At 40.1% G+C, this 15,431-nt stretch overlaps 1 protein-coding gene across 5 annotated transcripts in view; it reads right to left on the bottom strand.

Moving 5' to 3' along the window:
- Nucleotides 1-1,328: 1,328 nt before the first annotated feature.
- SEPTIN8 (septin 8) overlaps nucleotides 1,329-15,431 on the bottom strand; it is a 60,083-nt gene continuing 45,980 nt past the window's right edge. For 4 of the 5 annotated variants that reach the window (XM_044454140.1, XM_044454141.1, XM_044454139.1 and 1 more), the window contains exons 5-10: nucleotides 14,500-14,661; nucleotides 13,638-13,734; nucleotides 12,951-13,119; nucleotides 12,515-12,647; nucleotides 11,217-11,407; nucleotides 3,435-6,769 (exon numbers count right to left, since the gene is read on the bottom strand). In XM_044454140.1, coding sequence (XP_044310075.1) covers nucleotides 6,766-6,769; nucleotides 11,217-11,407; nucleotides 12,515-12,647; nucleotides 12,951-13,119; nucleotides 13,638-13,734; nucleotides 14,500-14,661 — 756 coding nt within the window. In that variant the 3' untranslated portion in view covers nucleotides 3,435-6,765. Of the gene's footprint in view, nucleotides 1,619-3,434; nucleotides 6,770-11,216; nucleotides 11,408-12,514; nucleotides 12,648-12,950; nucleotides 13,120-13,637; nucleotides 13,735-14,499; nucleotides 14,662-15,431 lie in introns of those variants that run through there. The other variant, XM_044454142.1, reaches the window with a different exon arrangement.

The raw sequence follows: 15,431 nt of genomic DNA, 5'->3' as shown, positions 1-15,431 counted from the left end.
GTCAGGAAGGGAGAAAAGGACACTTACATAGCCAGCCTTGGGAGGTGGCTACATTTGCAAAAGCTTGTTGTCTACTACATTTTCAGTACTGTGACTCGGGACTTGTTGCTTTCCTTCCTCTTCCCCAAGGTATTAGTGCTCTTAGGGGAGGCACCCAGCAATGTGTGTATATTATATCACTTACCTCAAGATGTGCATATCAGCGCTGCTACATTTGGGAGCCCTCATTCTGCAGAGTGGGACCCTGAGTTTCTGCCCCACAACTTTACCTCAGCTTTTCCACAGAGCATTTTAGGGCCTAGATCTATATGTCATTATCCTCACTTCTGTCAGTTTTTGCCTATAGGCATTTTGGGAAAGGAAAATCTGACAACTGTACAAAATGCAGGAAAACAGGTAATAATCCCTACCAACACAAAGTGACTGTATTCTCAGTTCATCTTCAAGGATTACAGTGACCATTTTGCCTCTTAGTACCAAGTGAGTTGAAAAATGAGAGCTTTACAAACTGAATACAGAAAGCTATTTTCCTAGCCATGGGTGAGCTTGGCTTTCATGCTCTTGGATCTTACCTTATCCTTGAACAAGGCAGTATCTTTACATCAGTGCCATACAAACCTGTTCACTATTTTGGTAAAGGGAGAGGGCTATTTGTTTCCTTATTTCAGGATGCTAGGATACAGAACGCTCATGTATCCTGCTCCCCTATTTAGTTGTCCTTTAAAATGGTTTCACAGCCAGGTTCAATTTATTGTTTGCAGACAGGAAAGGATTTCCCCCATTCCTGAAAAGAGAAACAGTTGCAAATGCAGAAATAGGGAAAGGAAAGAAAATGGGTTGAGGGAGAAGAATGGGGGAGTCCTTCTATCAAATTCGGCACATTATTATTAGGAAACTATTAGTAAACTGAGCAACTTTCCTTTCCAAAGGTAAGTTCTCATTATAGATTTACATGCAAAATATGTAGTGCTAAGAGATACCAGAATTCCACAGAGAGATTATGTCTTTTTAAATTGTGTTTTACATATTAAAATATCTTAAGGTTAAAATCTTAAGATCTTAAAACGTTCAATCTTAAATACAATTGAGTGGTTATTAGTCCCACAAAACAAAGTTAGAAAAATGTGGGATATTTGTCCATGCAGTGCATTTAAGATGCAGAGTGTTACTAAATTGGTCAAAATCAAAATTTATAGATCTTTATAGATAAATGGCCTCCAATTACTGAGGCAATGGAAAGCGTAAAAATGGAAAAATCTACTTCATGTTGAACACATCCTCAAATGTGTTTAATCTGCCACTGGGAAATTTATTTATGGTGTTCTTTTCCCATCTAGTAAGAAGATTAGTACTTTGGTTTTAGTGCATGCCATGCATTTAGCCTGAATTAACAGTATAGAGTTGGATTATTAGTTTCTACTTAATCGAGGAACCTGGTCAGGCAATGTTGTCCAAATCAGATCTTGCTTAAGAATCTCTTCTGTGCAATACATTGCAAGCATAAAAAGTAGAAGCACCAATTAAACTTCTTCTGCATGAGGTGTTTTGCCCTTAACAAATCTTCTAATTTACATATCTTCCTGACGTTATGGAGCACGAGCTGGGAAGACTAAAGAAGCTACAGAAAGAACAAGAAAGAATCAATATTTAGCGTTCAGGTTTACTTATTTACATCAAGTCTATAGCACAAGAGCACATTCTTAACAAATGGAGGGACCATGATTGCAGCTTGCTCGACTCATGGAAGCATGAAAGCCCAAGGACAAATCAGAACATGGAAGCCTGCAAGTAAGTCTTAGGGGTTTGTGTAGTGATCAACCTTTGATACGAAGACATAAAAAGTATGTGGGCAGGTGCATGCAACAACTAAACCATATTCCCCCACATGCTGGCTTTCTTTCAAATACAGACTCTTTAGATTTCCTGTCTTCACTCACCATGTAAGAAATTATTCCATCCTAACCATGTAGAAATCATACATGAAAAATTACTCACTGGAATAGCCAAGAATGCCTCCATCAAGGCTTGGGAAGATAAACCATGCACATAGATAGCGTAGGTGTACCAACTAGAACAGAAAGTAGATCTCCCGATACTCTGGACTTTAGCTTTCAGCATTTCTGGCCACTGGTCATGCTGGAAGGGACTTCTGGGAACTGAAGTCCAAAACATTTGGAGCTCCATCTTCTGCTCACTCTTTTGCTGGAATAGCCTTCCCTAACCTGGTTTCCTCGAGCCATGTTGGACTACAGCTGGAGTCAGTGGCACTTTCTGTCCAGCACATCTGAAGGACACCAAGCTATTCCAGGTTATTAAACAGTGCAATATTTCACAACTTAGCCTAATTAGGGAAATGGGATATTGTTATATGCTCAGATATCTCTGCTGCTGAAGTTAAGTATCTAGTGCAAGAATATGTTCTGATCCCACAAGTATGAATTCCCATTACTCCTGCTATCATTGTGCAAAGCAATGCATTTCTCAAAACATCCTTATTTGCCTATTCTAGAGATATATTATTGTCCAGATTTGTGCTGAGAAATCTCTTAGGTCTGAGTAAGTGCATGGAACTCTTACTATAACATGAAGCAATAACTAGGACGTTACAACGGCAATCCCTTAAATATGGCTGCCACGCAATATCCACTTATTTCAATAGACATGGAGAACGCAGATGCTTTTAAAGGTGAACAGCAGATACAAAACTATTGGATGGAGATCCCTTACTCTCTAGACTTTTTGCACTGCCTACTTTTAAGGCACTTCTATCCCTTTCTGCTCTGAACAGCTTAGGGCCACTGCCATATATGGGACTCCAGTGGATTCCAGCTGAGTGCTTTCATTAGTACTGGAAACCTGCCATTCACTCCTTTAGTCTATTTTCCTAACATAGGCAAGATGTCCTTAGATTCTACATTCCTCATTGGATTGCGATGGCTTTTGGGAAGCCAAAGAAACTTCAACATTTATCTGACCACATGCTATTCCTCACATACACCGTGCATATCGGGCCCTCTAGCGCACTTTTATGAATGCCACTACAAGTCTGCTTCCATGTGCGAGCCCTGCCACCCTGAAGACCATATCTTTTTGGAGCACATTTGACATAATATGCTACACTAGTCATTGACAATTCCATCAAGTGCAAGTTACCCCTAAGCAAAAATATTGATCTCCACTACCTGTGGAGAAAATGATTTTATGTTTGTCAAACAAGCCATATTTTAAACCCAGAAAAACCTAATGTCAGGCATTTCTGTATGTAAAATGTCTAGGGCCCATTGGCATAAGTGAGATCATTTCAGCTTAGTCGCATTAGCTTAAGTGATGACTGCAGTACATGAAAATCTTGGAACCATCACACCGCTTTTATTTTTCCCACTGGATGCTTACCATGGTTCAAAGAAATTTGTAAAAAGAAAACACAAGAGAACTCAAAGTAAAATGTAACATTTAATAAAAAGAAAGAAGTACAAAGGAAATTGGAAAAAAGTGAAAGCTTTGTTTAAAAAAACTAGTAAAACAAAAATGACAGTGACATGTTAACATTTCTTGAAATTAGTTCTATAGGTTTTCCTGTTGGCATCTTGCAGGTATCATTCAATAGGACCTTCTGAGTAGAAGCTGCCATTTTGCTTTTATCACAATACACAAACTACAAAATGAATATCCAGCTAAAACACTCAAGTTCTGAGAACAGAAAAAGGTAGTTAAGGTTCATGGAAAGATACATCTTTCCATTAGTCAAACTATATTAAACAAGAAAATTTTAACTGACTGATGCTTTCCTGCTTTTCTTACCTCATACATGAGAGGTGAATCTTGGACTTAGTTTTAAGATTTAATTTAAGATTAGTATCACATTAAACCATCTGTAACTTCTTAAATAAGAAATAATGTATAGAAATACAATATGCCATTTGGTCTCATACAAAAATGTCAAATCAAGTAGTACCAAATAGGACCCCAATGAAAAAGAACAGAATGACTTCTTTTGGGGGAAGTCTGTTACAAATAGATGGCCAGAGACTGAGGCAAAGATGAAGCCAGGATTTCACTAAAAATGAAAATCAGCACAACTTGAAGTATATACACACACACAAACACACACACACACACACACACACACACACACACATGCTCACATATATAAAATAATTAATATATTGTTACATACATTCTGAATGTCTTCATCAGAAATATACTGCCATTATGGCCATGTTTTCTACATGTTTTATATTTTAATTATTACCACCACATTTTCATAAACTTTCAAAAATGGGCAGGAAAAAACTGAGCTCCAGAATGTCAGAAAAAAGATATTTGCATAGAAGATCTTGTTGGCATTAGCAACTGCTAGAAAAACTGTCAAGCTGCACTTAGTTTGCATATCGGATAAAACTTTATTCTACTGCTCTGCAGCCTCCTTTGCATTAATTCTTTAGGCTTATACATTATCTTTGTTTCACAAAGGAAAACAAGGTTTGCTTTGCAACTTTTAATCAGTCATGTGGCATCATATACATGACAATACATTGTATTTGATCCTGTACACAGCCATTCCCCATCCCTAATATTTTGAAAGTTACCTTTTAGAAAATATATTTAGCTTAATAGAGGCACAGCCTTTTAAAAAAGGAAAGAAAGAGTATAATAAATTCCTAACAAAGTGTAACTATCTTCTATACCACCATTAGGTGGTTTGCTGTTAAAAAGTACCTGTATATTTTTTCATGAGGTTTTTTTCTCTTAAAAATATCAAGTAATACTGTAACATGACTTTCAATATATTCTAACATTGGCCTTACATGAAAAAGCAATACAAGACAGCATTTCAATATCTGAGAACTTCTAAAGGATGAATAAGACAAAGAACCTCAGGCCTGCGATACAACTAAATGCTACTTTTGGAAAGACAAGTAAAATGCCTTTCATGATTGTTTTTTTTTTTTAAATAGAGGCAGTACATGAGCCCTAAAGGGATTTTAACTGGAAGGCTAAAATGCTTCCAGAGCAAAAAGATCTGTGAAGAGTTGCTAGTATCACCACACACACACACACACACACACACACACACAGAAAGGTTAAAAACACAAACACACACCCAAGCATGACTTCTAGGGGCCATGGCTGCCTTCCTGAAGGTGCGAGCCGATTTCACTTTATGTGCTAAAGGAGGAAAAAAATGGTAGGAAACACTCAAGGATCCCTTCATGTTTCAAACAGCTAGCAGTGCATTTGGTTTTTCCTACCATTACTTGCACAAAGCATGGACTGTGTTCTTCAAAACTTTACTGCAAGCTCATATCAAACCTGTTCAAACTTTGAGCTGCTGTCCTGCATCCTCATAAATATAATTAATTTATTCATGCCAATGATTTCCCCACGGCCAACACAGAACCAAATCCATTGAGTACAATCCTTCCAGATTCCCAGATTATCTGCTTAGTGAACTGGGAAACTACTAAATTATATTTCAGACATTTCACAGGCCCACATTTGAAATGCATCTTTTTCCCAAACAAGTGGCAAAAAATCATGATGTATCCGGGAAAGCAGGTTAAGTCAATTTGCCTTTACCTTTTCATTTAGCCAAGAATCTAGAGAGACTTTTGAATTTGGTCAGGCAATTCACAACCATGTGTGTATCTAGGTGCTCAATGAAGAAGGTAAATCAGTACAAAGGAATGATCGTAAAAAGTATTCATGTCTACGTGCCCTAGGGATTACTTTAGCTAACAGCTCTGCCCAATTTTTAAGTATATGGAATGCTTGCTCTCAATGTCACTGCCATCGAGCCTCTCACCTCTGCTGTCTTTAGCTAGTGAAATACTCAAATCCTATGCACCTTTTCAGCCTTCATAAAATTGTCAAAATCAACAGGTTTAAAAATGGCAATTGTTTAACAGGCAGAAGAGCCATCCTTGAAAGAGTGGAGATGCTATTTTTTTTAACTGCTTTTTCCCTACCTTTTACTAGGAAAGTGTTATTACAAAAATAGATTTGAGGATGCAACACTTACTTGGACAGGAGCATAAACAAGTAAAAGAAAAGAGATTACTTGTCTCTCCCATAGCATACAGTGAACATGAGCTCTCTTTAAATCCCTGTTTAGTAAGGATGCACATAAGCAACAGAAAAGCTAAAGTGTGACATATTACTTTTATATTACTACCATATACTATACACAACATACAAGATGCTTAAGGGTTTTGCTTAAATAACACACTAGTCAGTAAGTGTGCACGTTATGAAGTTAACAATGTTTCCTTCAAATAAGAAATTTAAAGTGTCACTCCAACACATTCAATTTATATGTGTTGACCAAAATGAAAACATTGGTGTTCTTTATATCAAAATAAATGTCAAAAAATAAAACAAACAAAAACTTGATGACAGCAACTTTTAGAATGAACTCATTACTCTAGATTTCATTTTTTAAAAATGTATTAGGTATGCTTAGGGCCAGTTTATAAATAAATGGTGATTTAATGGGATGGAAAAAAATTAAACTCCTGACATTTCAGAACTAAACATGCAAACCATTTCCACAGGGAATCTAGAAGACAAGTATTTCTGTTTTCTAAACCATCCAAGATGGTCCCAATCCATTCACTGAAAAAGGCAGAAGATGATCAATCTGTCTTTCATGAAGTTTCACTTGCATAAATGGTATGACAGAAGGATTCACAAGGTGGAAAAGCAAGCAACTAAAACGTATGAATGTATAGAGTCCATTTCCGGTGTATAAGTCTGTGTGTGAGATTAACTGAAACAAAAACATAAAAGGCATGAATTAAACTATAGAAATCAAACATAATGAAAGCATAAAACATAACAGCAAGTCAAGCTAAAAAGGCAGTATGGTCCTTTAGGATGTAGCATGCAATCAAAACTAAAGGGCACATTTTTTTAATCCCCCTCTAGCGGTTTCCCTAGAGCAGCCTTCCCCAACCTTGCATCTCCAAACATGTTTGGGCTGCAACACTCAGAATTCCCAGTCAATGGCCCTGCTGGGTGGGAGTTCTTTGAGTTGTGATCCAGATGCCTCTGAAGACCACCAAGTTGGGGAAGGTTGCCCTAGAGCTAAATTCTACCAGGGCTCTGGTTCAGTCCCAGGCATGCTGCCATTTTTGTGACTTCTGGTAGCAGGACTGGGTCTGCCAGAGATCTTGAATCAGCTGTAGCTAACAGGATATGGAACTCAATATCTAAAGGAACGCTTGTGTCCATATATGCCCTCCCGCCCCTTGAGATCAGCAACAGATGCCCTTCTCCGGGAACCCTCTGTGAATGATATTAGGAGGGTGAGTACCTGGAGGAGGGCCTTCTCTGTGGTGGCGCCCCACCTATGGAATGTGCTCCCCAGAGAGGTCCGCCTGGCGCCGTCGTTATTTGTTTTTCGGCACCACACTAAGACCTTTTTATTTAAAACTTATTTTAAATGTTAATTTATTATGTAGGATTTTTAAATAAATTTAAGCCGAGATGCACCGGGTTTTAATATTTTTAGTGTATAATTTTTGTATGATTTTGTATGTTTTTGTTTTTGTTGTGAGCCGTACCGAGGCTTTGTTGCAATGGGGGCGGCATAGAAATGTTTTAAATAAATAATAAATAATAAATAAATACACAGCAACTCAGTATAAGTCTGAACTAATGGTAGTCATGACAGTTACACTACCAATGGATGCCATTTGTTGCATTAGCTAGTTTCAGTGAAACTGTGCTTAATTAGCTTGATCTACAAGAATAAAATTGCTACTACCAAATTGGACATAATTAATAACCTTAAGTGGGTATCTCTCAACAGGGAAAGCCCATATGAAGCTTAAATACAAAGCCAGATGATCACAATTCAAAGCTTAAGAAGATAGTAAAGGCCGAAGCTTAGTCTAGCAGTCAAGACCAAAGAAATCACTGGAATGTGTAAAGACAGAAGCCCCTACAGCAATCCTGTGGTCAGATTTGCTAACTTCTCTAGGCTTTGCACTTCATGCATTGGTATGAACTGAATTCATGGTAAGGGATGGACAATTTCTCCAACAGCAGCTGCTACCTACTGGACCTGGTCACTGCTGTCAGATTAAGTATGCATGGAAACAGTGCATTGCCCTACATCTCCCGGGCTTAATATGGCAACTCCTGCATACCATTCAGTGCGGCCAACTTTTCCAGAGAACAGACGTTCATGCAAGGACACAGGAAATCATTCTATTTGACCCAGCTTTGCTTAAGTTAGTATCTGAAGACTTCCCCAGTGAAAAAACATTCCATGACAGTAATCACTAAACCTGATTTCCTAAAGTTAAGCTACTGAATAGTAGTAGATTTTGTTAACAGCTGTCTGGATATCATTTTATGCCAGTTCAGCTGAATTTGGGGGGAAAACCCTCGTTTTATTAAAGAAAGTTTTTTACAGTAGCTGCCTTCCCCCCCCCCCCCCACAGGAACCAATTTCTTTCCATACTTGAATGACATCAGTAAATTACATCTTCAGATGGACTATCACATAATGGAAATACACTAGCCTAATCTATAAATTAAGACAGATAAAGGCAGTTTCTTTTATCATCTGGGTCTACGGAGATGTTAGGTAGTTCAGTCTGCCAAATTCATAACATGTGTACAATTTGCTTGTTATACTACTGAACAGAAAATAAATTTTAGTTATAAAAAGAGAAAAGGACATCAAACACATAAAGACCACTAGACTGCTTGTATTGCAATTAATTCAATATTACTAAGGTATGCTGGAAGAAACACTATTCAGCTTGCTAGTATTTTATAATGCACTTTACATATGCTTGATAACTTATAATTTAGTTGGCTTCACTTGCTTCAGGTGAAAGGCCAAGGCTCAGTTTTGCATAGAAAAGGTCCCAATTTTGAAGATTCCTGTAGGAAACTCTGAGAGCCACTGTGAAGGGGGGTGTCAACAGTACTGGGTAAATGAACCACAGCTGTGACTTCATATAAGTCAATAGTGCCTCTTCCAATCTGGTACTCTCCCAAGTTCTTGCGTACTGTATTGTTTAAGCTCTTCCAATGGAAAAACACAGCTTCTCCCCGGCCCCAGGATGCATGGATTTAGGTATGACCAGCGATGACCTACCCGTGATTAAGAAACCACAGATCAGCTTCTTACAAACAGATCCTTCTTCTCAATGTGCCTCATGATATGACCACACGAGGACTTTACAGCTCAAGCTATTTATTTGCTTAGGATTTAAAAGACAGGTGTCTCTCTGTGGTATTGGCAAGAAAGTAAAACATGCCACTACCATCTAGCTCACTCTCAGGAGGTAAATGCTACCATTAATTTTCAGTGTTAGAACTTCACTGAAATCCTAAAGCAATGTATCAAGAGTCAATTTGAAATTAGATGCTGCTAATACTTGTCTTGTATTTTCCTCCACTATTAGCACTATCAGGAATGGTTAAAATAATAAGGTCTGGATCTTTATTTTAATTCAGACAAAATACCAAGTGCAGGAATGGAATGATTTTTATTCTGAATGCCTTCCCTTCTTTAATGGCTCAACTAGGAACAGCAGCTACAAGGAGCAATGTCCTATTGGTACATTTCCTTTTAGCAGTTGACTTGTCATATATAACATGTGTTTGCTTGGACACTGCAGACTTACTTTTATGGAAACCAGCGACACAAGTTGTAGTGTGGCTATTAACTCAAGAACGAACAGGCATTTCGTTACATTGTGTCCAGCAGCTATCCCTTTTCACTCCAGAATAGGCTTCGATCTGGACTGAGATCCTAACATGGGGAGCAGGGCAGCTTCTAATATCTAGTGTTCAATCCAGCACTGGGGGATCAGCAGCTAGAAGAAGACCACTGGTAGGACAGGACATCTACATCCTCTCATCTGTTGCAGCCTTGCACCACAACTCATCCACTAAATTTTGACTGCACAACTGGAGAATAGCTGGCACAACCAGGACACTGGATCCAATTCCCTGGATCCAAATCCCTGGCTGTGTCAAAATGCACTACATGCAGAAAAAATGAAAGGGAAAAACAATGTAGCTTCCCAATATGAGTTATTTTGACCCTGAAATGGCTCTGCAAGACACATCCATGGCTCTAAGAGATGCATTCCCTCTTGTTATCCAGCACCAGAGGCAAGCATCAGATGGTGGCTTTCGTCATTCAGATCTCTTTGTGGATGGCTCAGGGACACATGGCTGGCAACGGTTTGACTCAGCAGCCTACTGACCTCATCCAATAAGGCGTATCTGCTGCTCATAAGCGCAAGAAAACCTCAGAACTACATTACCTGCTTTCAGGAAGAAAGTACACAGCATCTCTAGCTAAACAGAACTTGGGTGGTGCTGGGTAACATCTCTAAGAACTGAGTGATAATGGCTAGGATGGGCCAACAGTCCGACTCAAGATAAGGCAGCTCCATATGCTCAGGTGTGTTACATATTTTTCAATAAAACAGATAAAACAATATGGAACAGAGACCTTCTCTAAATAATGTTATGGAGTCGAGAACATGTAGGATGTACCCCAGTGCCCAATTCATGGTACCCTGGTTCTTCACTTTTGAAAGCACTTTTTTGTGTTTTGTAAAGTACTAAAGGTTATCCAACTGGATTTTACAGTCCCATGAAACAACCATCCCAACAGCTGTTGTAATTGTAAAAATACTGCAGAATGCACCACTGCTTTGTTGATCTGTAGCTTTCGTATTTTACTTCAGTGGTGACCAGCAGACACAGCATTCCTGCAAAGCTAAAGGTACACAGAAAGTCAGGGCTATCCGAGGGCCATCACAAGCATTAACTGGATCGCCTTCGTGAGTCTGAGAAGCCTTTCTCCTCAGTCATCTCCAGAGCAGTGGTGGAGCCAAGGCTAGCATTTATACAGTACAAGGCCACCTTGGCCTCTCCTATTAGCTGTGAGGTAGTTGTGAATCAGGCATAGGTACTTCCTTATAGTTCTGGAAGTTACCTACACCTCTTTACTTAAGCAACTGCAACAGTTTTAGATGACTAAACATTGTACAGCAAATTCATTTTATGTGCCTATGGGTGCATCCTATGCATGATTAAACAGGGGGAAAGTCCTATAACTCCCAGCATGCCTCAGCCACGTTGCAGGACTTTCTCCTGTTTTATCATGCATAGGATTGCACCCTGCATTTATCTTGGCAACAACAAAAGCAAAGCAAAGTTTGGGCCAGACTGCTTACTTTTTCTTGTCTTTCTCTTTCTTCAGGGGCTGTTGTGAAGTGGCTTGCAGAGACTGGCACTGCAGGGTTTCAACTGCCATCTTCCGCCTGTTGAAGGCGTTCATCTCTTCTTCTAGATCTCTTTTCTTCTCCTCTACCTTCCTCTTCTCTTCCTGGTGTATCCTCTTGAGATGTTCAAACTTCTCATGTAGCTGGCAGAAGGAAGGAAAGAAAATGGTTCCACTGATGCTGCTTTCATTTCTACTTGTCAGGAGGATCTAATCCTGACCCACTGCAGGGGCTTAGCCCCCAGCTGAGAGTGCCCCGTACGAACTCAGAAGGAGGTGATTTAAGCATGATTGGAAACACGGGTGCCAGCTCTCTGTGGCTGGAGCAGCGGCAGCAGCAACACCCCTCCACTGCGACCCCAGCTTCTCTGCTGGAGCTCTCACTAGAGTGAGGAGAACCCAGCTGCTGCGGCTGGCAGGTGTCTGGATGCCATCTCCTGCACGGGGCACTTTTTGGGGTAGCTGTTTGCTGTCTGTCTTTTGGTAAGTGTTGCAAAGACTTGGTGTATTTGGCTCAGGGTTACACTTTTACTTTTATACTGGGGACAGCCTATGTGTTGAAAAACTGATGAGCTGTTGGGGATATGTGAATGCCCTGCTTGCAGTGAACCTGTCTTCTCCACTTTACAGTACAGCCCATGATGGCTCCTTCACAGGTTCCTGACACGCAACCCCAGACCCATGGGTTGTTTAGTCCTTGAACAACCAGTGGTTTGGGTTCAGCAGTCATGCTCAGCAGGAGCCAGTCATGGTTTACTGAGCAAAAGTAGAAATGATGGACTGGCGGCATGCTGAGTGGGAGAAAAGGAGGCATTCCAACGGGCCAGGTTTAGAGTTGTCGTAAAGCCTTTCCAGCCTTCTTCCTCCCCTGCTCCCAAAATGCTCTGGGTTAGTTGGGCAAAAAAGACTGACGAGCAAAATATGCAGGACAAGAAGATGGGGAGGGAAAGTTTCCTCCACTGCTTCTGCCAGTCTGCATAGAATGCCTATAAGCTGCCAAGTTTGGGAACTTCTGAACATCAGAATAGCCCTGTGCCGTTAATTTTTTCTGGCAAAGCTTCCGAGGGATTTGGCTGTTTACCAAAATGCTGGACCAGACAAGCCTGCATTTGCTCCAGCAAGGTAGTTCTCCCTTTCGAGCTGTTTCACACTGGGATTCATTCTGTACAGTGTATTATTATGGTCGTTCCCAAAAGCGACAGTTTCCAGGACATGCATTTGCAGTACAGGTTCATTCTCTGCTACACTCACATCTCTCTCCTTTTCTTTCAGTTCTGACTCTGTCTCCTTGACCTTGTTGACAAACATTTGCCTCATTTCTTCCTCTTTCTTCTGCAATTCACAGAGGAACTCTTTTCTTTTGGTCTCATATGTTTCTTGAAGGCTGGATGAAAACACAAAGCACACAAGCCACAAATCATTGTGGCATTAAAAGGGATTTTTTAAAAATACTGAATAATTCAAAACACTGTAAGGAGAGGCCTGCATATACTTGCTGGCAACAGGTGCACAAGTCAAAGAAGGAACATACTTTGGATGGGTAGTGACACAAAAGATGAGCCTCAACATGTCATGTTACTCTCACTCTACCTGCAAATATTCCAGCTATTGCAAAATATTGTCGAGCCTCCACACTTTTGTGCCGGTACCCCAGTGGAAAGAAGTAATGGAGGAGATGCTCTCTCACCTGAATGGCTGGCTGTCTGGATCAGTATCTTTGAACCCCATTTCTTCTAGCTTACACCGTCTGTAGAGCTCATAATGGCGAGCATGAGTTTGCTCCCGAAGATCCTCCATGTTGACACGGATCAGCATTTCTCGCAGTTTCACAAAGTCACAGTGGCTTTCATTTTCAACTGATTAAAAAGAGACAGGTATAGCCAACATGCAAAATGAGTACTGCTTAACTAGCCTCGAAAATATTTTTGCATCACTCTGGCATTTTGTTTTTCAAGTTATAATGGTATGGATATATCCATAGACTGACTGAAATGTTACTTTTTAAATACTTTGCATTATTGGGAGTCACTCTGAGCTTAAGGATTTGTTTTGTGCATTTCCAAAATGGCTTACAGACATATTCCTTCTGAATGACTGTTTAAGTGACATGCAACCATGACATTCTCTGGAATTCTAGGCAAGCTGACAGTGGCCAGAAAATAGTCTATGTGTTACAATTCCATTCCATTTGTGTTAAATAAATAAAATATAAATAAATAATAGTAAAATATAAAATAAAGGAATAAAATGCATGTGTTAAATAGTCTCTGTGTTAACCCATTGCCTGTAATGGCTGCATGTCCAAGCAACTTTCCCAAACAGCCATTACAGGAAAGGATACATGTCCCGGTGAAGAGCCCAGAGGCCGACTTACCTTGCACCACGCCCCATGGATACTGCCGAGCTCGCACCATCTTATTTCCAACCTTTACCTCTTCTGTACTTCCCACCACAGCAAAGGGCAGATGAGCCTAAAACAACACACCACCATGGAATTACACACAGACAATAACACTGCAGTTGCGGATCTCTCAGACCTTGGCTGCTTTCGCTCTGGAGTCTCCTTTGGCTCTTAAACACGAGTTTCTCCGGGATAAACTGCATGCTGCATTGCCTTTCATACTTGAAAGGGGATGTGACTCTAATTCAAGAGGGTACGATTAAGCCTCCCTCCCCACCTTTTGTTTTGTTTTTTAATAAAAGCTTCCCCCGTTTTTCCCCTCCCACTTGCGGAGAGGGAAATTTTTGGAAGCAAAAAACTGTAGGGTGGGGCAGGATTCAGTCAAATCTGGACCACATTCACTTAGGTCAGCTGCTCGCTACATAATTAGGAGCAGTAACTATTTTGATCCTGAGAGTGCAAAACCTTCTTTTCCAGCTCTTTGAAATCTGTATGTTGTAAAATATACCATCTTGCAGCCCTCCTCCATCAACTCCTATCAGCCCCTGGAAAATAACCCAGATATCAGGAAGGTAGTCTGAAAAATCTGCGAGGCACCAGGTGGAGGAAGACTGCAACACTGCAGGTTTAAGCGAGAGGTTTAGCATCTCCCATTCGGGAAATCGGTTTGTTTAGGACTGTGTGTGTAATCCCACAAATAATCAGCTAATAATGAGTAATAAGGCTCATATGTCTTTACATACATGAAATTAATCAGAGTCCTCCAGTTTGCATAAACTTCGGTTCTGAAATGTAACCGGTACAAAAGCTAGTAGAGGCAAGGTTCATTACTCACATTCATTACAGAGTTAATCTCAGCTACAGCATCATCGTCTGTGGGGAACTGATAGATCTGGACTCCATTGCTGACCAGTTCGCTCATTATCTTAATCTTAAACTTGTGCAATTCACTTTTGGAGATGGTGTCCGCTTTGGCAATTATAGGGATAATGTTCACCTGTACACAAAAGAAAAAAACATTGGACATAATTAGAAACTCAATTTTTGAGGCTTGTCACTGGCTTAATTGCAACTAATCAAGAACTGGCTATAAAACTGTTTTAATATTTGTTAGGAGTACAGTTAAAATTGAGGCAACTAGTAAATGGAAAGAGGCTGACGGGTCAGATTCAGTAGACTGGCTAAAAAGGACTTGGATACATTATATGTGTTGCATTTGGCAAGAATCTCTGAGGCGAAGGAAGGGAAATGTCAAAGTTTTATGAAATTTGGAACTGGTCCCTAATTTACTGGAAGAGACAGCTTCATATGAACACTCCCTTGGCAGCGCTAACATTTTGATTGGAATGACTTAAGCTATTAAGTATTTTTTCACACTGAATTGACCGAAGTAATTTGGCTAATTCAATGCTTATTTGATGGTAGAACTAATAATTGATGGCATACATTTTGTACATCACAGGCATACGATGACCACTGCAAGATCTTATACCCTTCATTTTAAGGATTCTGATCCCTCCCACCCCACCCCCCCGCTCCAAGTTTCACATACAACAATCAATTCTGTCCCTTAAATCCTTCAAAGACGAGAGCTTCCTGGATGCTTGCCAGAACATTTAACTTTTTCTTCCCCTTGGAATGAGCAGCACCCAAACCAGGTTGCCTATGAGGTCTGATCAATGAAAAGGTAAAGCACGACAGAATGGAACGAACTGGCCAGCCTCCATCTTGTAAGCTGCAACTTAGAATGCATTTTTCCACATACCA

This window comes from Varanus komodoensis, unplaced genomic scaffold (assembly GCF_004798865.1).
Source record: "Varanus komodoensis strain SLA01 unplaced genomic scaffold, ASM479886v1 scaffold7_3, whole genome shotgun sequence".
NCBI lineage: Eukaryota > Metazoa > Chordata > Lepidosauria > Squamata > Varanidae > Varanus > Varanus komodoensis.
This window is presented reverse-complemented; position numbering and strand designations above follow the sequence as displayed.